This window comes from Colias croceus, chromosome 2 (genome assembly GCF_905220415.1).
Source record: "Colias croceus chromosome 2, ilColCroc2.1".
Classification (NCBI taxonomy): Eukaryota; Metazoa; Arthropoda; class Insecta; order Lepidoptera; family Pieridae; genus Colias; species Colias croceus.
In genome coordinates, this window is record NC_059538.1 from 6,707,415 (window position 1) to 6,734,492 (window position 27,078).

Sequence of the window (27,078 nt, forward strand, 5' to 3'; positions counted from 1 at the left end):
TATATTTATGGCCCCACCCATTATAGGGACTTCCTACGGGGACTTCAAATGTATAATCTATGGCTCCCACTCTGTGATGACCAATATGACATCAAGTCTCAAGATAGCATCAAGATGACAGTGACAAAAATAAACAGGTGACTTCCACAGTGACTTCTGGCTGTGGAGTGTGGTTCTGACATTTGACAATTTGACATCTCAGGAACGGATTGTCGGCGTAGGCGGCTCAGTTTATTTTTAATTCTAAATATTATTTTAATTTTATTAATTTAACGCCAGAGTTAACTTTTATTTCAAGAAAACCTACAGTGTTAGTGGCATTACCTTCATCATATGATCAAATAACCACATCAAATAACTATTTATAAGTAGCTTATAGCTACATGTTTCGCAAGTGTTATCGAATTGGACCCGGGGCAAATGATTGAATCCCAAAATAGCAGAACTCCTGGTTGGCTTGAAGATTGATTGAATGAAAATTTAGTTTTGAAGTCATTATATTTCACATTTTTCAAAATGAGCCCTAAGAGAGCTTTTTATCAAGAGATAAGGAAAATGTTTAGTTGGACATTTTTGAAAGGTCTGATTGTAAATCCTGCTCAGCTACCGTTTGTTGCAGTTTTAATTTTAATCGCTGAATTAATACTAAATGTTTTGATCGTGGAAAGAGTGCCCTATACAGAAATTGATTGGAAAGCCTATATGCAAGAATGTGAAGGATTTCTTAATGGTACTTGGGACTACAGCAAACTTCGCGGCGACACAGGACCTCTGGTATACCCTGCCGGTTTTGTGTATATATACTCCATATTCTATTTTATAACAAACAAAGGAGATAATATCAAGCTAGCACAATATATTTTTATAGGAGTATATTTGTTGTTGTTAATGTTTGTGCTCCGAATTTACATTAAAACAAGAAAAGTACCTCCATATGCTCTTGCAATAACAATTTTAACATCATACAGAATTCATTCAATCCATGTACTAAGAATGTTTAATGATCCAATTGCAGTGCTTTTATTGTATGCTTCACTCAATTATTTTCTGGATTCAAGATGGTATTTAGGCAGCTTCATTTATAGTTTAGCAGTATCAGTTAAGATGAATATTTTGTTGTATGCTCCGGCTTTATTTTTCTTTTATTTAGTTAATTTAGGTTTAAAAGATACATTCAAACAGTTGTTAGTTTGTGGTATAACACAAATTGTATTGGGCCTACCTTTCTTGCTCTCTAATCCTGTAGCATATTTAAAAGGAAGTTTTGACTTAGGACGAGTCTTCAATCATACTTGGACTGTAAATTATAGGTTTTTGGATGAGAAAGTATTTGCAAGTACTATGTTTCACTTGGTATTATTAGGAATACATATAATGCTTCTTCTTTTATTGTTGCCCATGTGTATTCAGTATTTCAAAAGTTATTGCCGCTTAAGATATGTCCAAAGACAATTCCAGCCTCAAATAGATGCCAAAAATTTAGAAAATAGAAAAAATATGAAATCTAAAAAAGAAAATAAAGCCAAAATGAACCAAAACCATAAAGAAGATAATCTATCAAAGGAACAGGAGAATTTCTTAAAATCATTTGAAAATATGTTACAAAAATCATCACCAAAAATGGGAAATAAATCCGAAAAAGTTAGTAAACCTGAAAAAGAAACAGCACCATATAGCATTAATTTTGATATATTGTCACAACTATTTGTTCTTCCTATGTTTCTAGTAAACTTCATTGGTATAGTGTGTGCGAGGAGTTTACATTATCAGTTCTATTCTTGGTATTTTCATACCTTGCCATATTTGCTTTGGTCCACAAACTACAGCCTAGTCATAAGATTTTTAATATTAGCCTTAATAGAATTTTGTTGGAACACATATCCAAGTACAGATGCAACAAGTATCATGCTACATGTCTGCCATATAAGTATTTTGTATGGAGTTTATAGTAAAATGTCAAAAGAATTTAATTTTATTGCTAAAAATGCATAATAATACATATTCTTTTACATTTTTTATTGCAAATGAATATAGTTTGGTGGGACTTAATGAAGTGATTCAATAAAACAACAATATAAGCATTTTAAGAAGTATTTATTATGAATCTTAACTAATCAAAGTGAAAACTAATATAATCTTAAATTTAGAGATAGAGGCGCATAATACTTCCTCTTTTATCACATGATCCATTATTACTGGAATTCGCCTTCTCTCTATCCAACCCCAATAAAATATATAGCAGAATATTCATCATATTCTAAATTCTTCTATACTTTCTATTTGAAGCTTCACTAGTTATATTTTTGTATTAGTTTTTCATTCAGTCAAATAAATAGTTTAGTTACTTAAGAAAGGAATATTGAAATGTGGTAAATTAAAAGCCCTTAGAAAATTGTATAAGAGTCAATAAAGTAATATACAAAGTCATATTTTACTGTTTGAAATAAAATTTTTAGAAAACAAAAACGGTTGATTTTATTTTTATCTTTACTAGTATATTGATAAGAGTAGTTATGGAATTATTTACTAATGTATTCTAGTTATTAGAATGTTATACAAAAGAGACACTCACTGATAACGTAACAATCCTGAATATTAATCTGAGATGTTAACCTCGAACTATTCTCAATTTCTAGTATTTAACTAGTTATATTAAATTATTCTAATGAACTGATCAAAAAGAAAGAATTGTGCGGGCCAATCAACTCAGTTTAAAGATATGCTGAATTAGAAATAAAATTCAGTCTGATTCTTGTCATAAAAACACCTAAGAAAAGTCTGAAATATACAAAACATACTCATGTATGCAATAAACGCTATTGATTTTTCAGTAGATCTATATTATGGTGATAAACATACAAGTATCATATAATACGAGTAGATTACAACGGCAGTCTTTAATGACTGAGCTTAAACCTAAGTTATGTAAACGGCGGTAGCACGCGGACATCTAGACAAAGCCAAAGTTTTTAGTTTTAATAGCAAGTAATAATTTATGTTTGAGAACATGTCGTGAGGAATAAAGAGGTATGTATAGTCTCGAAATACAAGTATTGGCGGTGGGGAGGTGCGCGTCGTCAGCGGGTCGGATGGTGACCGACGGCATGGGTTGGAAGCCTTCTTCAGAAGCTGGTAAGGCAGGCGATCCAGTCCAGAAGTAAACCTAATAACAAAACATACAAATATAATATTAATATACATATACCTAAGTAAAATACAAGCAAACAAACAAATGATATTATCATTAATAAATTTATATTTAAACTGTTCTGTATGCTTGATAACTAAAAAAGAAGTACCTATATTATTGAAAAATACTAACCAAATCTTGTCGCTCCAAGTGAGTCATTTTGTCGACTATAGCCCACAACCAACGCTTGAACCTTGCAAGTCTCTCTGGCGGCTCACCGCTTTCGTCATTAAAACTAGTGTAAGATACAAGAGCGGCAACATTTATGTCGCCGACACCGTTTAATAAAAGGCGCAAGTCTTCAGCTGTGAGTCCTTCCAAGGCCGATTCTGGCAGGACATCCAGAACACCAACACGCATTGCCTATAATATCAACAAAAAATATATGATTGAATAGAAATTAAAACATGCTTGAATAGTAAAAAAAATATATCAACTAACTAAAAATCTACATAATATTATAATATACTAGTGGTCCGTCCCGGCTTCGCCCGTGGTACCTACATGTTTAAACTATCCTATCTCTCAAGTTGGATCGAACTGCACATTGTGTGCGAATTTTATTATAATCGGTTAAGTGGTTTAGGAGTCCATTGAGGACAAACATTGTGACACGAGATTTATATATATTAAGATTATATACCTCAAGCGCCTTTTCTTGTGAGATGACCATACGGTGTTGCGCGTATTTGCGCACGTAGTCGTAAACATTGAGCGCGGTCACTTCAATCTCCCGACCTCCGGGGACTAATTCTACACATCCACCGCCTTCTTCTTCACACATTTCCAGGCTAAAAAGAATAATATTTATTTTTATGATCATGTTAAACTAAAATGTTATTTAATTACCATAATTTTATGTACCCTTTTTTATAACCTTTTCTAATACCAAATAGATAGATATATAAGTTTAATAATTACCTAAAATTGAGATCAAGAGCAGCAAATAGTGAATGTGAGTCGCCAGTCTCTGCGTCAACGACGAGCTGTCGCAGGCTCTCATAGACGACCGGATCGAAGAAGGCCAAATCGTGGAATCGAATCTTGCGGCCGAGCACGTACTTCAGCACGTGGCGGTTGAGGAACATTGGACATAGCTCGTTTTGTAATAAACATAGACCTATGATTCTGGAATAAAGCATTTACACAGTAAGTATTACGCTACATGATAATGTGAATAACGAAAATCTAAAATAATCAGATTAACAACACTATATTATAAGTATTCACGGCAAAAAATGCTATCATTATTTGCCCTTTCGTGGATAGTAAAGTAGAGAATTTAAATCTTAAAAAAATGTTACTTATACTGTAGGAAACCATTTAACTAAATATGTAGACGTATTATTACCGTCCAACATTCCTAAAGGCGTTGATCCTCTCGGGCGTGGCGCGTCCCTGGCGCGGCGAGTAGTAGCCGCGCTTGCCGGGCGAGTAGAACAGCGGCGCCGCGTCGTCGGGCGCAGCGTGCGCGCCGCTTGCGCCCAGCGCGCCGCCGCCGCGCTCCGACAGCGAGAACACGTCTAGATCTGTGCAACATGCCGTTTCATTAACAAATATTAGGCCGCCTTTACACCTGTAAGTTACTTTCGTAAAAATTATGTAACTGACTTACGGTTGCATTTACACTTAAAACAAACTTACAGTAAATAATGCTTACGTAATTTTTGTGAGTTTAAACTTACATAAATTATTACACGCCCGTTTACATTAAATCAGTAGGGCAAGTCGTAAGAAAGGGCATTAAAATACCGCCAATTTGACACATAAACTTCGTTAGTACCGCTGCCGCTCTTCTTTTTCTTTAATTTTGTCACTTCTTGGCTAAATTGTCCTTTCAAATTATGCAACTTTCTAATGATTTCATCTGGAGTGATATTAAACATTTCGCTAAGTTCAACATGTAGTGAATTTGTTTTTACGCGGTTTTTGTATTCTTTATTTTTATAGTCCCACAGTATGGGACGTGCTTCAAAAGCGGTAATTAAAGCTTCTACCTCGTTTGGTGACCAGGTTTTATTTTGTTTTTGTTTAGAGGACATTGTTTTGGTGAGTTCTCAACTTATCAAAATAATTCAATAAGCTGCGAGTCGCTTCCGTAAGCAAACTCGAACACGTTTAGACTTGTAATTTTTAAATTTACGAAAGTTGTAAAAAATTACAGTAAGTTACTTACAACGAGTGTTTACACTTGAAAATTTATCGTAAGTAGCTTACGTAAGTGACTTACGTAAGTAAAACTTACAGGTGTAAAGGCGGCCTTACTACATAGTATGGAAAACCGCTTTCCGCATTCTTTCTGTATTTATTCTTCGACACTAATATTATAAAGAGGAAAACTTTGTTTGTTTGTAATGAATAGAATCATAATCTGGACCGAATTTAAAAAATTCTTTCACCATTCGATAGCTACATTATCCACGAGTAATATAGGCTATATATTATCACGCTAAGACCAACAGGAGCGGCGCCACGCGGGTGAAACCGCGCGGCACAGCTAGTAGATCTATAAAACAATTCAACAGATATAAATGCAGGTTTTTATAACATGCATGAACTGGTGCGAGCTAGTATACTTTATAATGTTTGGAACATCATTTTGAATCAATTAAAAGGCATTTAAAACATTATTCAATAATTTGAAAGGCATTCATTCTGTGTAATGTTTTTTCCTTATTTTGTATTTGTAACCTTCTTCAGAACTAAAAAGATCGATATATTATTTATTGTATTAACATTTTATTAAATTAAAATATATTATATTTACGAGATCACAGTAGTTTTTATTGACACAATATGATACCATATATCTAAATTGTCAGCATGGAATATTGTGGAATTTAATACAATATTTCATAAACATTTTATATTCTGTATGATTTACGACAATGTTACTTACCTAAAATAGCTTCAGAGGGGTGCATAACTATGAGATCCATAGCTTCTCGAACTTTCTGTCTAAGTGCATCTTCACTGGCTAGTAAGACGAGAAGCTGCGCCGGTGTCAACTCCAATAACATTCCCGTGATCTTGCCCGCGAATGTTGGATGCAAAGAGTGAACCTATACATTATGACAAATGACAATTTTAATTATTACGTACTTTCATGGTAAATAAAATAAATTTCTATTCTCAAATAGTATTTACCTTAGGATAAAGTCGTTCTCCTAGCTGTGCTTGATGTACTGTTAAATGGTCATTGTGTCCAGCCGATCTTTCTCCACTATAACCGGCACCTTCTGTTCCTGGTGCTCCCTGATAGGAGAAAATAAATTTTAGTTTATTTCAGTCTTTCCCTATTCTTACCCATATTTCAATATCTTTTACTAAAATTCCCCGTGAGCTTGTGAATAAAATAGTGTTGTATAATTTTTATATTCGATAATACCCTGCCGACTGTCTCCCCCTCCCCTTTTTTAATTTGAGATAAATTGACAAGGTAGCAGTTCTGATATAGTGAATTTATTGTTATCCGTTTAAATATACGATTGTTGTAATTTCCTATAAGTAAAGAAACATATTGTTATTATACGATAAGCAATTTTAGTATTAAGAGCCTGTAAATTATGTTTTCTTTGTTGGAAATTCTTAATAAAAATAAAAAATAAAAAATTTATTGTCTGTGAAAGTTGTGAAGATCCTGTAGAATAATACATTACCTGTGGTGAATATGGGCGCGCGTCCACGCTGAGCACACGGCGCGGTTCGCGAGCGGAGGGCGGGCGCGGCGCGGGCCGGCCGGCTGCGCGCCGCGCCGGGTCCTTTGCTCTCGCTCGACCGGCGCCGCTGCTGCTTCTGCTGTGCATTATGTATTACTTATTAATTATGTAGACTATAAGACGACAAAAGTAAATGACTTACAATACTAAACACATACAAGGTGTGACATTAATTTGTATAATTGTTGATCTAGAAGAATTTGTTTATTGATTGCTTGCTTTCTTTGAGTAAAAAGCTTATTTATGTTGTGATTATAAAAGCCTACTGAAATATATAGGTATCCACGTGAATAACACTTATTAATAATGATATTAATTGAATTGAAAAATTTAGTTACTATTACTAAAGGGCCTGAACGTTAATCATGTATGAATTCGTAAATAAACATTTATTTATTACACTAGATACGGGTGTGTGATATACCTCGCTCCGCTATTGCTACTGGCTCCACCCGCGGTTCCACTCGCGGAGCCTGATGTTCCATTTGTTGTACTATTGTTACTGCCGCTTCCCGTCGTCGGTTCTAATGGCGGCAACTTTTCATTTGCTAGTAGAGCCTGTGGATTGATATATATTTACAACTAGCTTTCCACCCGCGGCTTCGCCCGCGCAGTCAAAGAAAAACCCGCATAGTTCCCGTTCCCGTGGGATTTCCGGGATAAAACCTATCCTATGTCCTTTCTCGGGTATCAAAATATCTCTATACCAAATTTCATGCAAATTGGTTCAGTAGTTAAGGCGTGATTGAGTAACAGACAGACAGACAGAGTTACTTTCGCATTTATAATATTAGTATGGATTTTTCAAGTCAAAAACAATAAATTCCAATTTGAATTTTTAAAGCTTAATATTCATAGAACAGTTGTTTACAGAAGTATTTGATTGATGATCTATAAGTAATTATGAATATCGTTAACCATAATTTAATATTCTTAAAAAATAAATGAGATTTTAGAAATTAGAAAAAAATCGATCATGAGGCGGAAAACCAGGATCCCACCTGAGCAATCGAATTTCTTCTACTCTTTCGGCCTGAATTTTTTTAATTCTAGTTTAAATACTTTTCGTATATAATGTTCATCCAGAAATATACTTACCTATATTTATAAAAAAAACAGCAAATGATCCACCTAGTCCAAATCGAATTTCTTCTACTCTTTCGGTCTGAATTTTTTAAATTCTTGTTTAAATACTTTTCGTATATAATGTACAACTAGAAGTATACCTTTAAAAAAAAACAGCAAATGAAACTATCCACCTAGTACCAGTACTCACCTCAGCGACGCTGGTGTAGAAGGATCGCGCGACGCCGCTGCCCTCGCCGGGCTCGTCGCGGAACGTCACCTTGACGCGGTTGATCGCGAGCGGCGGCTGCGCGCTGTGCGCCCGCCGGTTCTGTCCCGCGAACGCGCTGTTCAGCTCGGCGAACGTTTGCTGCAGGAGCTTCGCGCGCTCGCGTTCCATCTGCGGCACCATTATAAATGTGAATTTTCTTTCGCGATTCATACAATATAAAAAGAGCGTGAGTGCCGCACACATGTCAGAAGTGAAACTTCTTTGGCATGATTCAAAGATACCAAAATCATTATATTGTTAGAAACATTTCTAACACACATAATTAATAGTACTGTGTATGTATAAGTTACTTATGGGAGGCTTATGAGAATTAAAAGAGCAAAGTAAATAAATGTGTGTCACCTTACAATGTTATATCATCATTTTCATAAGGATATTAATAATAATTTCTTCTGAAGTACTAATCCATTCATGATTTGATTTATAACACGAGTTCAAATTAAAATTAGATAGTTACAAAATATGCAACTATACCTTATGTAATGTTAAGTCCCTTTGTTGTGAATTCCTCAGCTTTTCCATGTCTCGTCGGAACTTGACTTCTTTAACTGGGAACCCACCCAATTCCGACACCACGGAGCCGGGTTCGAGACCCACGTCTTCAGTGAACACTCGCCCGAACAGGTCGAGTGACAATCTCCATCTGCCTAACAGCAGATCGTGCGACACAGACGCACCAAGTGATGGACAAGCGCGTCTGGAGCAATTCAATTATTTCATTAATTACGATAAACATGTAATTATAATTGTATAATGTTAAAAACTTAAGTAGGGTTTCCATTAATGATAATGAAATAAATTATTAAATCTCGGATGTTGTTTTATTTCACATTTTTGATCATGCAATTTATAAGGCTTCTTCTAGATTTAACGCTATTAAATACATCAAATACGAAAAATAAAAACGCGAACGGTATCTAAAAATTAATAATATTAATTTGCAGAATTATCTTATCTTTAAACTATCGAAATTTCTTACGGTTGCGGCGGAGCGTTTATTCCTTGTGGTGGTGGTATAGTCGGTGGCGGTGGTAAGCCGGTGGTCTCCACGGTCACGTGCGCAGAGATCTCTTGCGACTCGAGCGGGTCGGCCGCGCTCAGTAACTCGCCCTGACGTTCACGACTCTATTAGTGTTATAGCAACTTTTTAAATATCTCATTCGACAGTAACAAAAAAAAATAGGGTACATAATGAAATAGTATAAAGTTATTTTATCGTCACCAAATTAATATTGGTAAAAGGGCTCTTGTCTTAAGCAAACAAAAGCGACATATAATCCAAGTGAATAAATAGCATTATCAGTATTGTCATATTGAATATATGAAATTTGAGAAACTAATTACATCATATTATATTATTTGCGTTACTACAATTTTTGGGTCTGCCATGTAAAAATTTAAAATTAAAAAATGAAGCCAATAAGGAGGGAGTAATTTTGTTTATAAAAAAGTCCCCCAAATAAGTGGAGTGACTTACAGCACGTACAATAACGGTCTTTCCCGGGCTTCGCGCGGTAGATGCACGCGGCTCCTGTGTTGAGGTGTTCAGACCGCTGGGACCTGTAAAATAAAAAATATTAGGAATGAATCCTCTAAGGAAAAGCTAAAATATTATAAGCAAAATAGAACATTACATACCTATTTTTATATATTAAAGTATAATTTATTTAATTACCTGGAGATGGTGATATGTTCATAGCCTGCTGATGTGGACCTTCCATAATAGAACAAGCAGTATTGACTAATGTATGGAATTCCGAACTTGAAGAATTCGAATCGTGAACTGGGTTGCTATTAGTTGAATGTGTATTCATATGCGGATGCCTAAAGGAAAAGTAAACGTACAAAATAAAAATACATATTATTACTAAATGTCATAGTCAATAAACGGAAACTTATAATGTGCATATACATATAAAGAATAGCTTAAAAAACAAACGCGAGATAATTTTACACATATTCCACGTACCTATGATGTTTTTTCCTAGGTATTTGTCTTGCTTCATTTGAGTCAGAATCCGATAAGTATTCGCCATCAGTGTCGACGTCCATTTTTGCAACTGTATCTTTGGCGCAGGATAAGTCCTATGAAAAATAGAAAATAATATATGCATATCATTACAAAATAAACAACATGCATACCTCCATCATCACACTTCTATTAAATTTTTGTTATCTTCAATTTTCTAGCATATAGAAAAATGTCATCAATATAACTAAGTTAATATCCACATTTTAAAGTGTAATAAAAACAAGTGATAACTGCGTTAAAAACAACCGACTTCAAACTTGCACTTGAAAATTTACAAATACACACCTACAGACAAAAATGCTCATAAAATAAAAACTACTGGGCCTATCCGAATGAAATTTTTATGGTACCAATTCGACACCATTCCGTATCGAACAAAAAAAGAATCACGTAAATCGGTTCAGAAACCTCGGAGTAATCGGTGTACATACATAAAAAATAAAAAAAATAAACATACCGGCCGAATTGATAACCTCCTCCTTTTTTTTGAAGTCGGTTAATAATATAGTATACATGAACAAAAGCCAAGCAACTATAGTATATAATTACCTGCGGCTCGTCCCTGGCGAGCGTGTGCGAGTGCGCGGGCGGCGCGGAGGCGGGGCGCGCGGGCGGCGACCAGCCGCGCTCCGGCCCGCGCGACGAGAGGCCTAGACGACGGGGCACCACTGCGATACATTAATATTGTTATTTCCTTTGGTGAACTTAACGATAGGTACATTTTATTCAATATTACATTTCGTCGAATGTTGTAAAAGCAAAGGTTTGCTTAGCTAAAGTTGTAGTACTCATCACTGCAGAACTCGCCTGATGTTATAGTATCTATTGTCGTGTTTAAATTTTATATCTACTTGAAATAAAAAAAAGTAACTAAAGTTAAGTGTAATAGGTATATTGTAGTTTAGTGTAGTGTATGTACTAGTAAGTGGAGTGTGAACGAACTTGAATTTTATTGAAAAATTTCTACTGTCACTTTTATAGCTCTAATCTCACCTTCGAGTGGATTATTAACGCCTGGTGGTCCATCGCCAGATGCCGGTACGGTAACAGGCTGGCGTGGCATTCCGAACAACTCTTCTCTACGTGCATTTGGTTGTAGCAGTTGCGGCTGATCGGCGAGCGGTAACGCATCTTGCATTGTCACTGTAAATATATCATAATGATAATACAAAATAAATAAACGAAGTCTATTCTACTTCCAGACATGATATTTTTATTTACTTAATACACCTTGCAATAGTCGGTGTCGAGAAAGTAAGTTAACAATTGTTAAGAAACTTACTATTGAAAGGATCAGGTGGTGGACAGCCGAGGCAAAGTGTAGAATCCGTCCGTTGGAAGAATGAGTGCTGTCTTCCTCGACCATTCTCCCCTTCGTTATCGGACTCGGCTGCTGTACTGCCGCCTCCTACTACCATTTCTTCTTCACCTTCCTCGTTCTCATTTTCATCCTGAATTAATTATAAATGTATTGCATTTCAAAGTATAGGTATGAAGGATTATCTAATTTAATTTTTAGGAACCCTATTCCCGATGTGATAATTTATTGATATGATGTAGTAATTTAAATAGCACATACCGGTGTCCACAAGTGGTGATGATGGTGCGGCTGCGGTTGTGCAGCTCGCATGTAATACACCAGCGCGTCAAGCACGTAGGCCACGTGTTTGAGAGCAGCCACGTCCAAAACGGGCAATTGTTCAGCGTGCTCAGCGCTGTGTGCGCGCAGCAACGACAGGCAATAAGCAAGGAACTCGCGACGCGCACTGCCGGCTTCTACACCTATAGTTATAATGAAGTTGATATAACAATGTCAAAAAGTACAGCAATATTTTTAGAAGATTGTAAGGTCTATTGAAGGTTGTTGTAACTTTTTTGTGGTAAACGATAAAAAATGGATGACAATATTAAAAGATAAAATAAACTGAATGTTAGGTTGTCTACTAAAATAAATGATGTTATTTGTAATAATTAAGTCAGACATTTATACAAAAAAAAATGTTTGATTTTTACAATCACTTTTCACTAAATTGACTGCACATTACCTTGATCGCGATCTCTCGCACGCGGCCCTTCAGAGAAGCCAATGATACGTGTGGCAGGCGTTGTGAACGTGGTGCGACGTGTTGTTGGTGCTGCTGGCCGCCCACTATCCGGAGTAGTTGTATTTGCGTTGTTCGACGTCAGCGATGCGCCAAATCTTTGGAAATAATTTGTTATTGTATGGATGCACATACACTCTTATTTATTTTAAATGCATTAAATGCACTAAAAAAATATTATTTTAGTTTTCAATCTCGAAATCATTTAGATTCAATTTTGAAATCATGCATTCGTTATAAACATACCTTAGTTGAGCTTCAGTAGCATCCATGACTGTGACAAGCCAATCCCAAGTTGGTTTGAGCTGTCTCTCCAAATAGCATTGTAGGCGTAGCGCATCAGAGTACGCCAGCGGTAATAACCGCAACAACTGCAGTGGAGCTCGTTCATACTCCCATAAAAGATCAGCAATTTGACGAATCACGATACCTGTGTGATAATTTTATAATTAATGTAAATATATTATATAACAGACTATTAATTTTTTTTTACAAATAACTGTAATAAGAATTTTAATTTAAATTAATAATTTAAATAATTGAATCATAATACTAATTCCACCTTTTTATTGATTACTTACCAAAAGCCCTGGCCAAAAAGGACGCAGTAGTGGATGTTGAATGCGGATCGTGCGCGCCAGCGGCGGCGGCCGCAGCAGAGCGCCGCAGCGAGGCCGGGTCTATGAACACTAGTGAAGATCCGCTTGTCAATCGCACACCGCTGGTGCCGCTTGTACCACCGCGTAGAGCTTCTCGTGATCTGATAAATGTAATAAAATGATTTATTATTTATTTATCACTAGCTTCCGCCCGCGACTCCGTCCGCGCGGAAAAATTAAGATTTATTTTTTTCTACGTATTTTTCCGGGATAAAAAGTATCCTATTTTATGCCCAGGATAATAAGGAATAATTATACCAAGTTTCATCGAAATCGAACCGTTAGTTTTCACGTGATGCCTGAACATACAGACAGACAGACAGACAGACAAAAATTTTTTTAATCACATATTTGGGCTTGGTATCGATCCAGTAACACCCCCTGCTATTTATTTTTTCAATATTTTCAATGTACAGAATTGACCCTTCTACAGATTTATTATATGTATAGATACATATTAATTAATGATGATGAAAACAACAACCTGACCAGACCTGCTATTTGTATGTAAAAGTTAAATACTTTCAAAGCTCACTGAATTAAATAAAACCGGTTTGGCTACAAAGGAATTCAGATATAGTATCAATACTTCTTCTGAAATTAAATCATGTTCACATTTTGCAATAATGAAATTCGCTTACCGTATAGCCCACTGCATAGAATGCGGAGCCAAGTTTGTCCTAGTGGGGGGCGCGGCCCGTCGCTCCAGAGTCTCTCCGTCGTGCAGCTGGGGCTCCGTCTCGCCCTCCTGCTCGTCCGTCTCGCCGGCCTCCGAGTCCTCGTCCTCGGGCTGCGTGGAGTCGCCGCTCTCGTCCTCTGGGTACAATAGAAGCGACGCTATTCCTGCGTCGTGCAACGCGTTATTACATTTTAAACTAATCATGCGTTGTGTGCCAACAACGCACGATTTACGTTGCGTTCAACGTGGATGCAGTCAATGACATCATACTGTACATATACTTCATAAGAAATAAACTGGATGAGTAATAAAAAAAAGTGTTTGAAATGAACATACATAACAATAAGCACAGCACCTTTATTTAAATACTGTTCCTTTAATCCCATTTTCAAATAATGATACGTACCGGCATCAGAACCTTGTGTAGCGCCGGTTTGCACACTGCGTTGCGCAGATTCCGCATTGTCTTGATCATCAGAGTCACTCTCGGTTTCAACCTCTGCTAACATATCTAGTTCACTCTCACTTTCACCTCCTTCTGCACGCTCTGTTCCATTTTCAACGACCACGTGTTGGTCAGCTCCCCTAAAAATGTTTAACGTTAAAAATTGATATTTACTGCTATTACTTAAGAAATATTTATATATATTCTTTCAAAGTTATTCTAATAGCTTTGCATTACTATAACAACACAAACCTTTCGCCCATCGCGTCATCATGATGTTGAGCGTCAGGCTGTTGAGTAGGTGCCGGTGTGTTCGGCTCATCTGTTTCTGAGGCATCATCATCACCACCGAGCGCTTCACCCGTGACATCATCTGCATACTCGGTGGCGACAGGTGTAGATGATCTGTCCGGAACTAACGTGGAACTGCCTATTGAAGTACCTCCTGTGGCGGCAGAACGACCGCCGGTCACATTCGATTCTCTAAAAAATTAATTTGGCGATTAATATCTCACCATTAGTCGTAAGTCGCGAAAGTTATAATTATCACAAAAATCAAAATTGTACATAATATAATAATTTCAAATTTAATTTACATTTTACACTGTTCACTTATTATTTTTTCAATTAAGATACCGTACCTGCGTGCATGTGGATGGCGTGGATGACCAGTGGACAGTGGTTCAACACCAAATAAATCTTCGCTCCCATTTACAAGGTCTACATAAGTAGTGGCCAGTGGGAACGGCGCTGTAGGACGCACTACGCCCAATCTTACGGGTGCTAGCAATGCATCGGCCGCTTCTACCAATTCTTCCACTGCTAAAGCCACTAAGGCGGCAAAAACACGGCGGCAACGTACTAATGATGAGGTAATCGAAACAGGCCTAAAAAATTAGATATTATTATAAAAAAAAAATATCTTAAAATGTAATCTATTGTCAAAATTTATGCTGACACAAAAACTTCAAATAGTATCTATTCAAAAATCAGAAATAAAAATTAAATAAACTTACCCTTTTTTCTTAGCTGCTCCGGGCGCCATTTCAACGCTAAATATAACAAATATTCTTGCAACGGAACGCACGAATCGGCGCGTAACCTCACGCGCACGCTCTGCGCGTCCGGGGATGGTGTCATTTTTCTGTTCTCTAATCAAAGTGTGCAGTAATGTGTCCAGCATCTATTCAAAAAATAAATAAATACATATATGTATTATATAATAATCAGATTGTGGCACAGTTATTCTTTTTTTCTGACGAGATTTTACAGTACGTAGTTTCTTATATTGCCGACTTAATTAATACACATACCTTCCAATAATAAGCTTCCTGCAATTTTGAACATGTCATAATATCATATTTAGAAGGTTTAAATATTCATGATCAAAATTAAATTAACATCTACTAGGCACATACACTTAATAATAATAATATATCTTTAGAAACTAATATGGTTAATATAATATGAAAACCCAGTAATGACAAAGTGGAGGAAGTATTACCAACTTACCTCATTTGTACACTTTACAATAAGAGCATGTGTAAATTTGTCGAGAAGCGTGGTGCCCGACTGTTGGTGCGAAGAGGTTGATGGACCTTCAGTTTCAGATGCATTAGCGCCGCACATTATAGCTGTTTCTACTGCCGGCCAGACCGCTGTGGACAAAAATTATTATAATTAGAGCCTTCCAAAGAGTTATCCTATAAAATGATAATAGTAATGTATAAATATGAAAAAAAAAAAGAAATCCACAATACCATTCATCCATCCATCTAATAAAATTTACAAGCGACATACCTAACAAATGCAATAGAGCGCGTCTAGCAAACCGCGGGGGCTCCAAGTCATGATCGGGTACATCCAATTCGGCATCAGAACCGGGCTGCTTTCTTGGACCACGGGCTCGGCCGCTTCCTGCTCTGAATTGGCGTTGTTCTACCGCTTGGCGTCCAACCGTTTGAACGAGGAAGAGGAGGATGGATTCACCTCTGCAACAATGAAAACATAATTCAATAGTTAGCTTATGTTTAATATTTTAACTTATCCACGTGCATTGTATACCATCAAATAGTTAAATTTATTAAGAACTTAAAAAAATAGTATAAAGTAAGTTATAAAATCTCACCTAGAATTAAAGTGTGTAGCTAACTGCGTGTCTCTGGCCAGTCGGGCTAATAGATCGCATCGAGCGGCCCAGTTTCCGCCAACCAACGCTTTGCAACGACACTTCTCCCAGCAGTCACAATACGCAGTCGGAGATGTACGTTTAAGTTTACAATCATGACCCTTATGGCACACCTAAAATTTAAACGAAAGATTATTATCTGACCTAATAAACATTACAAACTATTGATATAAACTTACTTTGAACAAAATTTACCTTAGCGCATTCGGTGCAGCAACATAAAGAGCCAGTAAGTCCGCATGTTTTGCATTCAAAAATATCCTGTGAAAAATAAAAAAGTAAGCATTTTGTCCATTTAGCCCAGTATTATTTATATATTTAGAATTCAATCATTCAGCTTTTTAATACCTGATTGATATGATCTTGTCCCGTCCAAGTAAAGCTGCAAGTATCATTACAGCAGAGTACCAAAAGTGGCGAGTGATCTGGATGTGCATTGGGCGGGAATATAGCGGCAGAACGTTGCATCTCGTCCGCATCTGAACAGGCGCGTATCGCGTCCAATAATACGAGTGCAGCGCGGTAAGCGCGTTCTGCGACTGCAGCCATTAGTGGAGTTTGGCCCATGCCATCCCTGATTAGATACAAAGACATGTTTTAAAACAGCTAAGTAAATCAAACAGCAAGAATAAATTGTTCAAAAAATCGGAAGCACAATTTATTGATCTTTCAATTTTCATATCTAGAGATAAAAATGGGTATTTTTTTAGTTATAATGAATGAATAAAAGCTTTAGTGTCTCACTTGGCCGTAAGCAGTTGCATCAAGTAGGGCTGCAACGCCGCACTCTCGGCGAGCGCGCGCAGGGCCGCCAGCGCGTTGCCGCGCCGCTCCGCCGGATCCGCGCTCACCGACCCACCGTTACCGCTGTTCGACATTTTGCTACAAATGTTTATTTATATTTACGATTCCCATAGCCTTGTATGCACATTGTCAATTAGGTACACACTCGGTCTACTTCGTAATTAAATATAACTAATCATTCATTTCGCAGCTTACACATTTTTTTTATTAAAATACAACAAAGTGGAAGTACAGAAGAGAATTAAAAAAGTCGAATAATAATAGAAAAGTAATTAGTAATTAATTGTTTTCATGTTTTTAACGAAAAATAAAGACGAAACAATATTCAAAATTAATAAATAAAGAATTGATTTTAAAGCTTTTGTTGGTTTGTTTGTTACATAATATTTATAATATTATATGATTAATGTTACCCGTTATTAATTCCCATCAAACTGTCTTCATCTCCAGATGCTTCAAATGTTTCTGGGCCCGGCCAGGAAAGAGCTGGAACAGCCTCTTCATTACTTGCGCCACTCGACGCATTCGGTATATTTGGCATAGACGGATTTTCAACTAGATATTAAGAAAAAGTTAAAGTTAAAAGCAGAACTACATAAAATGCCTATTGGTAAATTTGAACAAAAATATTACTTACCTATGTCAGGTTCCTTGTTAGATGTTGGTGCGCACATATGCACACATGCATGTAGAATATTCCTGTTACCGTCACAGCGTTCTTGCAAAATAGACATAATTTGTTGTTCTGGAAGAAAAGCATTAAATAAATAATAATAAAAGTACACATATTTCGATCATTCAAGCGCAGATACGGTTACTCATTGTAATCTTTAGATTACAGTTAAGAAGTACGTTAAACAATACTTACTGTTAGAATCTGACTCCAGTTGATGAAGCAACTGACGAATGCCATCTAAATCGCATCGGAGTACGCGAGGCATCATATGTTGAGGTTCAGCTACAATTATGATGAGTGCAACCTATAAAAATATAAATCTTAATCAAACATCTACTTGATACACTACATTTGAATTTTATTTAAACGCCATAGCAATAATTAAAGTTACAATTAATTTTTAATTTTTGGTACTGGGTAATTATATCCTATATTACAAAAGTAATCAAACCAATTATAAATTACATGATATATTAAAATTCCAACATGTCAAGATACAAAAATAAGCCGAAACATACATGATAAAATATGTTTATTGATCTAAATGCACATGCAGATTATTCCATTACCTGTGACTTGAGCGCCGCGTGGTGCGAGTGCGCGGGCCCGTGCGGGTGCAGCGGCAGCGCGTGCGCGGTGATGGCGCGCGCGGGCGCCAGGTTCAGCGGCGGCGGCTCGCGCACCATGCCGACGCAGTCGCGCGCGATCGGGTACAGCGCGCTGTTGCCGTCCAGCATCATCACTACTGGCTCGCTTCCCTACACAGACACAAGATTGTTACATATTGACTTCATTTATTATATGTCAGACTAACGACCCGCTCTGGCTTAGCTGAGCGTCAAATCGGGAATCCACATATCATACAGTACGTAAGAAAATAATAGGTTGTGAAATATGTTACAAGTTACTTAATATAAAATAAATAAGAATAAAATAAGCTTAAAAAGTATTCATGATTCTTATTTTTTTTTATTTAATATATTATGATGGGTGCAGATTGAAAATATAAAAAATATGTTTATTTTATAAATAAACTTAAAACATAAAAAATATAAAATGTGCGCGTGTACCAGTGTACACACGTAAGAAGTGAAACTTCTTTATGACCTTATTTTTCAAAAAATAATTTACTATACGCAACTTTATAGAAATACAGTCGAATCACGCGTGGTAGGGATAAGAAAAAGATGGCGCGTAACGGAAAAATGTCACGCGTAACGAAAAAATTTTACACTAAATTTTTTCCAACCCCGATAAAGAAGTTTCACTTCAATAAATTAAGAACTTACTTCGGCAGCAGTGGCCAGTTGAATCAAATGTCCATTTGAGTGCCCCAACAGGGCAGTATGGTCAGTAGGAAATACACTATCTGTCAGAGCACGTGTTGTTCCCACTGCATATACGGCATAAGCCAATGCACCACCTGGACGTCGTACTACGGCGTGCACGCCACGATTGTCAACCTAAAAATATATATTCAAAATTATATTCAGTTTTCATATACGGAAAATATGATTAACAATTTACAGATAATAATATTGATAAGTTTTTTTCCACTTTTATAATTATAATTTGATTCATTATTTGAATTTGCCATTTTATCTCACAGAAAAAATAGACTGGATAATATTATGATTGTAATCCAAAAATAATAAAACAGGAGTAGAGGTTTATAAGTATAAACTTACAGCAATAGTAATGACTTGTAGTTCAGGTGGAAGTGCGATTTTTCGTGGAGATCGTTGCAAGCAGTCGGGTCCGCGAGGACCAGCTGAGCCACCAGCACCCCATTTAACAGCAACTAGATCATCTTTGCGTACTAAACGACAATCTTGTAGAAGTGCTGTCCAATCATCTGGGGTAGATGGAATAATTTCCTTTCCATCCTTTCCAACAGAAGGAAATCGTACAGCCGCGTATGCTCCATCAACTTTAAGCACACGACCAAGTGGCACACTCTTTACATCTTCAAGGAAAACAACTTCTTTAAGCGGCCATTCTTCTTCGTCACGTTTAGTACCATCATTAGAAGAACCTTCTTCTCCACGGACTGTGACACGTTTTGCCCTTTCTAAAATAAAAGCATTAATTTAGAAAATAAATAACATTAATTGACATGCACCATCCTAGAAACATTTACTATAATACTTACTGTGTGATGTGCTGGTGTCACTGCAGGTAGAAGATGCAGGGCTTGGTGGTGGCGGCATGTCCAAACGGTCCGCCATATCTTTATTGCTATCTTTTGCATTGTCCTTATTTGAACTGCTTGACGATGATGCCTTCACGGATGAAACAGTGAGAGGAGATTGGTTCTAGAACAAAAATAGTTTCAATGTAAACTTTTTTTCTTTTTCAACAAGGAAAAATTTCAAACAGAGACAATAATATTAATATATTATTAATATTAATATTTTCGTAAAAATTAAACCGTAACGTAATAAAAACAAACCTGTAAATCTCTTTTATCCTTGTCAGATACCGAGCGATCAGGCTGTGGAGCTGGTAGGAGCTTAAATCTGCAAGTGTCAGATAGATTCCATGCAGCATTTTGTAGGATACCCACTTTAGGCACTCCAGTCGACATATTAAATCCTGAAAAAAAAAACCAGTTCATAATGAATACTTATCCTTGTACTTATTTAATTATAGGTAAAATTGAACAATCAACCCCAAAATTTTCTGTACATAAATTTAATGAACCTACCAACAGCTCCTGGCTGATACATGGGCGCATTTTTCATAGTAACACTTTGTCCTGCTTGCAAATCTTGCGGAGTGGTCGACGAGTGACCACGCTGTTGTTTACGAGATCGAGCACGATGTTTTTCCCAAAGTCGAGCACGCTGTCCAAGCGGCAATACACCCCTACAAATAGTAAAATATTGGAACATTATTTGTAATTTAATAAATTTATCAAAGAAAACAAGGTCGAGTTACTTTTTATAGAATCTAATATTAAACATACCACCAATACAATGCTCCAGAGTCCAATCTTGCAACACTATACAATGAACATACATGAAGAGAAATTGGTTTGTCTGAACCAAACTCTGTAAATGTCTGCAGTGGATGCTCCAAACGCGTAGCGCCAGGTGCGTGAGCTACAAATAAAATTTTTTGTTAATATAATATAATATAAAGTAATTAGAGCAGATAACAAAAATTAACAATTAAAAAAATTATTTCATACCAATAGACTCATCCAAGAATGTTGCAATTCGTCCAGAGTCAGTCAAAACAGAGATTCTTATACCAGCAGCACTGATATTCACAATTCTTTCCCCGGAAAGTAATCCAAGATAATTGCTACGTGGATGATAGGCGCTATTACCCAAAGTCTAGAAAATAATTAATGAATATTAATATTTAAGTGGCTTTTTTGCATTAATATTGGTATTTAAAGTAAACAAGGCACTTTTATATTGAAACATACATCATTTCTTTGATATGGATGTGGGTCAGCCCAACGCCACTGATGTATCTGTCCATGTGTAGAGACAGCAATCAATTCACTATAAGTTGCTGCAATATGTGTGAAACGAATATTGCTATCCCAGTACTCCAATTCTTCAGATACCCAAAGAGGTGAAGCTGTCATTGCAGAATCTTTCTTTTTGTTTTCAACTGCAAACATAACATATTTTAAATGAAATATGATGCATTCCATACATACAAATAAATATAAAACAAAATAAAACGTAAAAATATAACAGTTTCAGGGTAATCATACCTCCCTCCTTGTCCCAAGAAGTATCACGAAGAGCAGATTCGAGCCATCGGCGAGGTCCAAAATATTGACGTTCGCGCCAGCGACTGAATTCTGAGGGTCTTTCTTGTGCTGAGCTGCTGCTCTCGCGGCTGGCGCCTGCGCGTCCGCCGCCACTACCACCGCCACCCCCACTGCGACTGTTAATATAACTACTTAGTATTTATTAAAAGACTATTCAACACGCCATGGAATCACAAAGCAACTGGGTTTCCTGTGACCAAAATACCAGTAACTGTTATTCAAACTATTGACACAAACACTACAAAATGTGCGAGAACAAAAGAAAAAAAAAATTAACAATATAAATAACAGCTAGTGATACATATGGGAATAAAAACCCTTTGCAATGTGACACCATGACCTCCAGTTACAAGTACTAATAAGAAAAACAATAAAAAAACAAAAATAGAAATTGCGTAAGCTTTTGCGTGCTATATTGGATTGAGGACTTCATTCAACACTAAGGGCTGAGGACATTAGAGGCCAAGGAGCGTAGCTTGACAGGTGTACCTTCTGATAGCCGCGTACCCGAAGATGTCCTCGGAGAACATGGCGTCTGCGTCGATGATGACAGACTGGTCCTGCTGGCTGGCGTGGAAACCGCCATCGAGTAGTGAGATGAGATCCTCCGGCACATATCCATCGCCGCCCTCACCGCCTTCAGGCTCTTCCCCTTCCTCGTCGTCACGCGACAGCAAGTTGTTTACCGCTAGATTCACGTCTAAATTTGTCCTCTGTAAAAAAATATTTACTATTTACTGTTTTCTTTTTAAATAAAGATTTGAGATTGCAAATTGCAATACTATTTTCTATTTACCTGCAGCTCCCGTATGATAAGGCTTCTGCTTTTTCCTTGCAATACAACTTGGGCTTGAGTGACCAGATCTTCAGGCACAAAAGGAGCAGGTACTGCAGACACTACTCGGCCTGACCCCGATGCACCAATTATAACGCCAGTTGCACGACTTGTTGAGCCTAAACAAATAATAATTATAATGAATGTAAGCACCTTTCATGGCACCTTGTGGCGAGGTGACAGGGATTGGCGCTTCTGCCGTTCGGAGTTTCGAATGAGAAGTTCAGGTTCTCTCACATCTGTCTTGCCTTTGTTAGCCGTTTAGAGAGGACATAATATATACAGGGTGACTTGTTATATGTGTGTTTTAAAGAGGTGAAAGTATAGCTCATTTGGAGTAATAAAAGTAAACATTACCTAGCCGAATCAGTTTCAGAAATGAGAGGGTAGACGTTGAAGTACCAAAGAAGATAGAAAAAGTATAAAAAAAACAAGACACATTAGTAGCAGGTCTTCCAACGAAATTAAAAAAAAAAAAATTAAGAACATAACATATTTTTGTTTAATATTAAGTAAATTTTTATTTGTGTGCTAATCTTAGGTTTATATATTTCAGTTGAAATTTCACATCAAATATTTGAAAGAAAATATTAATAATTATATTATTTAAAGTTAATATTTCAATGAATACAGTATAAATTATTGTTAAAGGATTGGTGTTTGATTATTGTAATGATTAGATTTTATAGATCTCGATGACTACATGCTGTTTCAAGTATTTCTGATCTGAATGGTAAAAGAAAGTGGTTTTCTCTTCATTTTTCATGTCACATTTAACAGTCCCCTGTCAGGATTTCTTGGAAAATCGTTAATATCTCGAGAAATACGTATAAATTCAGTGGGCCTCCTCATCTAACTTAAATAATAGTTAATTTTCTTCAAAACAGAACACAGTTTTTGGGAAATTATTAAAAAAATTGCCAGGTCAACCTTTGAATAGGACAGATTCCAGAGCCTCCCGAGCTTACAGAGAAATGCCCAAATATTATTGTTCAAGGTAACACTATAATGTATAACTAAATTGGATAAAAATTTGAACAGTATTAATTGCATTTATTGGAATTCTTAGTTTCTTAATACAATTCTCACATCCACATTTGCACCTACCTGATACATCTATAGTTCTGTATATTAAAGAATTAAATGTTAGTTCACAATCAAAGAACACAACTCTAGAAGGAGTGAAAAGAATTTAATGGTAATAATTAAAAAAAAATAGGATAACAACTTCAAAAAAAAAAAAACTTAATTAGCAATGTGGTTTATGTGTGTCTGCTTAAAAACTAATTTAGCTTCACTTGTATAGAACCCAGAAAAAAAATAGCCTATGTGCTTGTCTATACTAATCTATACTAATATTATAAAGAGGAAAGGTTTGTAATTATGTATGTATGTATGTATGGTTTACACGCATAAACTACTGAACCGATTTCAAAAATTCTTTCACCATCAGAAAGCTGCATCTTCACTGAGCAACATAGGCTATATTGCATTTTCAAAAAAATTAGAGATCCTTTCCAAAAATGCAATAATGTAACCAAAGGTGTAAAAAAATTTTTTCTGAAAATATATTCCTGAAATATGTTAGCATTTTTCAGTTTAATTACTTTTGTTGCCATCCTTACATCTGATTCATATGTGGTCTTTGTGAAAGATTGTGTAAATAAAAAAAATGAGTCAGTGTTTTATTCATTTCAAATACCCTATGGGCCTATGTGCACCCAGGTCATCCAATATACATAAAAACTTAATTACAGAATTTTTTTAATGAATATTAATTATTTTAATCTTGAAAAACAATTAATGAAAAAACTTTTTTGACAGTGAGCCTTTATATTATACAGGAGCCTTTATACTTGTAGAGATATAATTTTATAATAATGTGCGTCTTGATCGCGATCATGCGTATCACTGAAAGTAAGTAGTATTGACTTGAATTATGGATTTCAATACATTACAAAATGTGAAATAACATAATCAAGAAAAATAATTAAATACAAAAATATTTTGAATCATTTAGGACACAAATAAATTAAGAATCTGGAATATCAAATAATCCACATTTTAAATGGGTACCATAAAGTTGAAGCAACCATACAATTAACGCTTTGTATTTATTGTATTTAGTAGTAAAAAAGTTGTAATTACTTATTCATTTAATTATTAATAGAAAGTTATACACAAAATATGAATCATATTAAAGTCTTCTTTGTTCTTTTGTAGTTAAATTCTAGAATATTCTAGCAGGATTGTTCTATTAACTTAAAAAAAGACTATATACCTATATTGCTAATAAAATAAAGAAAATTTTACAATAAAAAACATGTATTGTACCTTGTGAGCTTGGAGCTGCTCTGATAGAATTTCTCATAATTCTTGCTCTTGTGCGTGGCTGCTGACGAGAGCCACAACCACTTCCACTTCCCCCTTGCTTTCCTCCACTCGTCCCACCTCCTCCGCTTCCACCGCCACCATTTCCACCATTTTTACTTGCATCAGCCTTGCTCAAATCCAATCTGTCAGGTATGATTGAGAATGCAGCCCGACATATTGTACCATCTTCTTGTAAACAGGCTATATGAGCAGGACCAGCAGCCACAGCACGCACTCCTCTCAAAGAGCATAATGCTGGGGAGCCAGCACCTGTTCCAAATCTATTCCATCTCTCAGCAACCTCTCTAAGCCTACAACAAGTGAATACAAATAAGCTTTGTAAACAATCGACAATCAAATAAAGAAAAGTCATTTATTTTTTATTATTAACTTATACTCTAGATTCTGGGAAAATAAAATTGAATATCAGTTTTACAATTTCAACACCAAAACACTGATATAACATTAGTTATTCTCTAGTAATGCCATTATTGCTTAATTCATAGATTTAGATTTGTTTTTAATTTAAATTCTGTATGGATATGTAATATACTAATCAAGTAATGGTATATTAGTTAATATGGACCATTTGAAAGATTTTTTTTAGAATCACTGACTTATTTTTTCAGTTTTATCTCTGAAAAGAATACTAATTTGAATTTTGGTAGTAGACAGTAAGTTTGTAAGTTTAAACAATAGTTTATATTATCATTATCAATTAAATGGAGTTATGAAATGTAATGCAATGAATGTTTAGTATATAATATATTCCTTCATTTGGGCTCTAAACCTAATTAGGGCATTGTTATTAACATATTATACACCATGCTATCCAGTGTTTTATTTTAGGAACACTGGGGCTTCATAGAACTGTAACGTCATTTAAATATGCTGACTCTGAATACCTTTAATATTAAAAGAGAATAATATCATTCATCATATTTTTCTATATAATTTTAAAATAAAATAAACCGGGGTTCGCAAATTGACCTATAACATCATTGTAGAATGTAGATGATCATAGTTAGGCCATCCAAAAAGCTACTTTTCATAAAATTTGCTATGGGAGACAAAATTTATTCAACATCATGAATTCATAAAAAAATATTTTTGTACAAAAAAAGTATAATAATCTGAACATGTCATCGTCGAAGATACAATTTTCTCAAAATATGTTTAAGATGTGTTTTCTAGCTTCCCTAAAATATCGGATTAAATTCTACAACCGTAATGGAGTCATGTAGAAAGTTGGATAATAGGCTTACCTATCTATCAGTTGATCCTCTGTCCCAGGTAAAGGATGAACAACGAAATGCATAGAAGACATTTTCGTTAAGTTTTATCCAATGTTAACAATACCATACAGACAACATTTACATTTCAGTCCACCATTAATCATCAGAACAAAAGAACACTGATAACTAGAATCCACTTCTAACCACCATATTTCTCGTGGTTCCTTTCAATAGCGTTTTCGTTCTCAAATACATGTGAGTCGGTACAAGACGAAAAAAGAAAGAAAATATCAACATGGCTTCTTCGCCTGAAATGTTGGTAGAACTGACACTTAAGTCGCGTTCATGGCTACATTTACCGATTGTAAACTGTGAAGTACATTTTGAGCCTAGCTTATATTAATTTCGGCTGCTGCATTAATGCTAAAAAATGTACATTATTAGCTAAACTAATGTACTGTAAAACCCTCAGAGCAATAAACCTATAGAGTACTTGTATCGAGCATATACAATTTACATATATTTGTTTCTCTCTATCTAAAGAAAACGTCGTATGAAAGAATGAGACAGCTATAGACAACAAGCTACGTTTCAACATAGTCATGGCACCATTTTTACTATAGGTACGTATTTAGATAGATTGAAGGTGATAGTGATGGGATGTGCTTCAATCGATAAAATCGTGAATGTATTTTGCATTTACCGTTTCGTGAAATAATAAATAAAAAAAAAACAAAACTAATAATTAATTTCAGTTGAATACATTCTTTGTTTAATCCTACGTATATAATAAATGCGAAATTATGTGAGAATGGATGTTACTCTTTCACTGCGGAACCGATTACAATGAAATTTTGTACATACACACATAGGATAGGTTTTATCCCGGAAATCCCACGTGAACGGGAACTGTGCAGGATTTTCTTTAAAAACGCGGGTGGAAAGCTAGTATATTATAAAAGAAATTTAAAAACTTGAAATGTAAATAATT

At 35.7% G+C, this 27,078-nt stretch overlaps 2 protein-coding genes across 13 annotated transcripts; one reads left to right on the forward strand and one right to left on the reverse strand.

The window, feature by feature from the left end:
• The first annotated feature begins 189 nt into the window (after positions 1-189).
• On the forward strand, positions 190-2,451 carry LOC123705685 (lethal(2)neighbour of tid protein 2). The gene has a single exon (XM_045654647.1). It carries the CDS (start codon positions 517-519, stop codon positions 1,990-1,992), a length of 1,476 nt encoding a protein of 491 aa, XP_045510603.1. The 5' UTR covers positions 190-516; the 3' UTR covers positions 1,993-2,451.
• On the reverse strand, positions 2,076-26,382 carry LOC123705660 (E3 ubiquitin-protein ligase UBR5). 12 transcript variants are annotated; one of them, XM_045654572.1, is made up of 50 exons: positions 26,118-26,382; positions 24,814-25,163; positions 22,441-22,598; positions 22,152-22,357; positions 21,585-21,760; positions 21,288-21,478; positions 21,045-21,192; positions 20,820-20,955; positions 20,559-20,719; positions 20,304-20,446; positions 20,004-20,166; positions 19,540-19,922; positions 19,141-19,314; positions 18,421-18,609; positions 18,044-18,155; positions 17,813-17,920; positions 17,589-17,730; positions 17,116-17,253; positions 16,720-16,945; positions 16,567-16,632; positions 16,312-16,484; positions 15,984-16,174; positions 15,696-15,841; positions 15,200-15,366; positions 14,825-15,070; positions 14,436-14,666; positions 14,145-14,323; positions 13,701-13,902; positions 12,982-13,160; positions 12,647-12,830; positions 12,344-12,498; positions 11,878-12,080; positions 11,581-11,749; positions 11,292-11,441; positions 10,848-10,966; positions 10,236-10,351; positions 9,942-10,090; positions 9,744-9,826; positions 9,246-9,391; positions 8,741-8,963; positions 8,186-8,374; positions 7,334-7,467; positions 6,850-6,988; positions 6,338-6,445; positions 6,090-6,252; positions 4,542-4,719; positions 4,112-4,318; positions 3,834-3,981; positions 3,323-3,553; positions 2,076-3,163 (listed from the first exon to the last, which is right to left on the reverse strand). In XM_045654572.1, the coding sequence occupies exons 1-50, from the start codon at positions 26,177-26,179 to the stop codon at positions 2,951-2,953; spliced, it is 8,553 nt and encodes a 2,850-aa protein (XP_045510528.1). In that variant the 5' UTR covers positions 26,180-26,382; the 3' UTR covers positions 2,076-2,950. The 12 variants fall into 12 exon arrangements, with proteins under 12 accessions (XP_045510528.1, XP_045510524.1, XP_045510529.1 ...); XM_045654568.1 differs by having other exon boundaries at positions 21,585-21,772; XM_045654573.1 differs by having other exon boundaries at positions 9,246-9,376; positions 22,134-22,357.
• Positions 26,383-27,078: the final 696 nt, after the last annotated feature.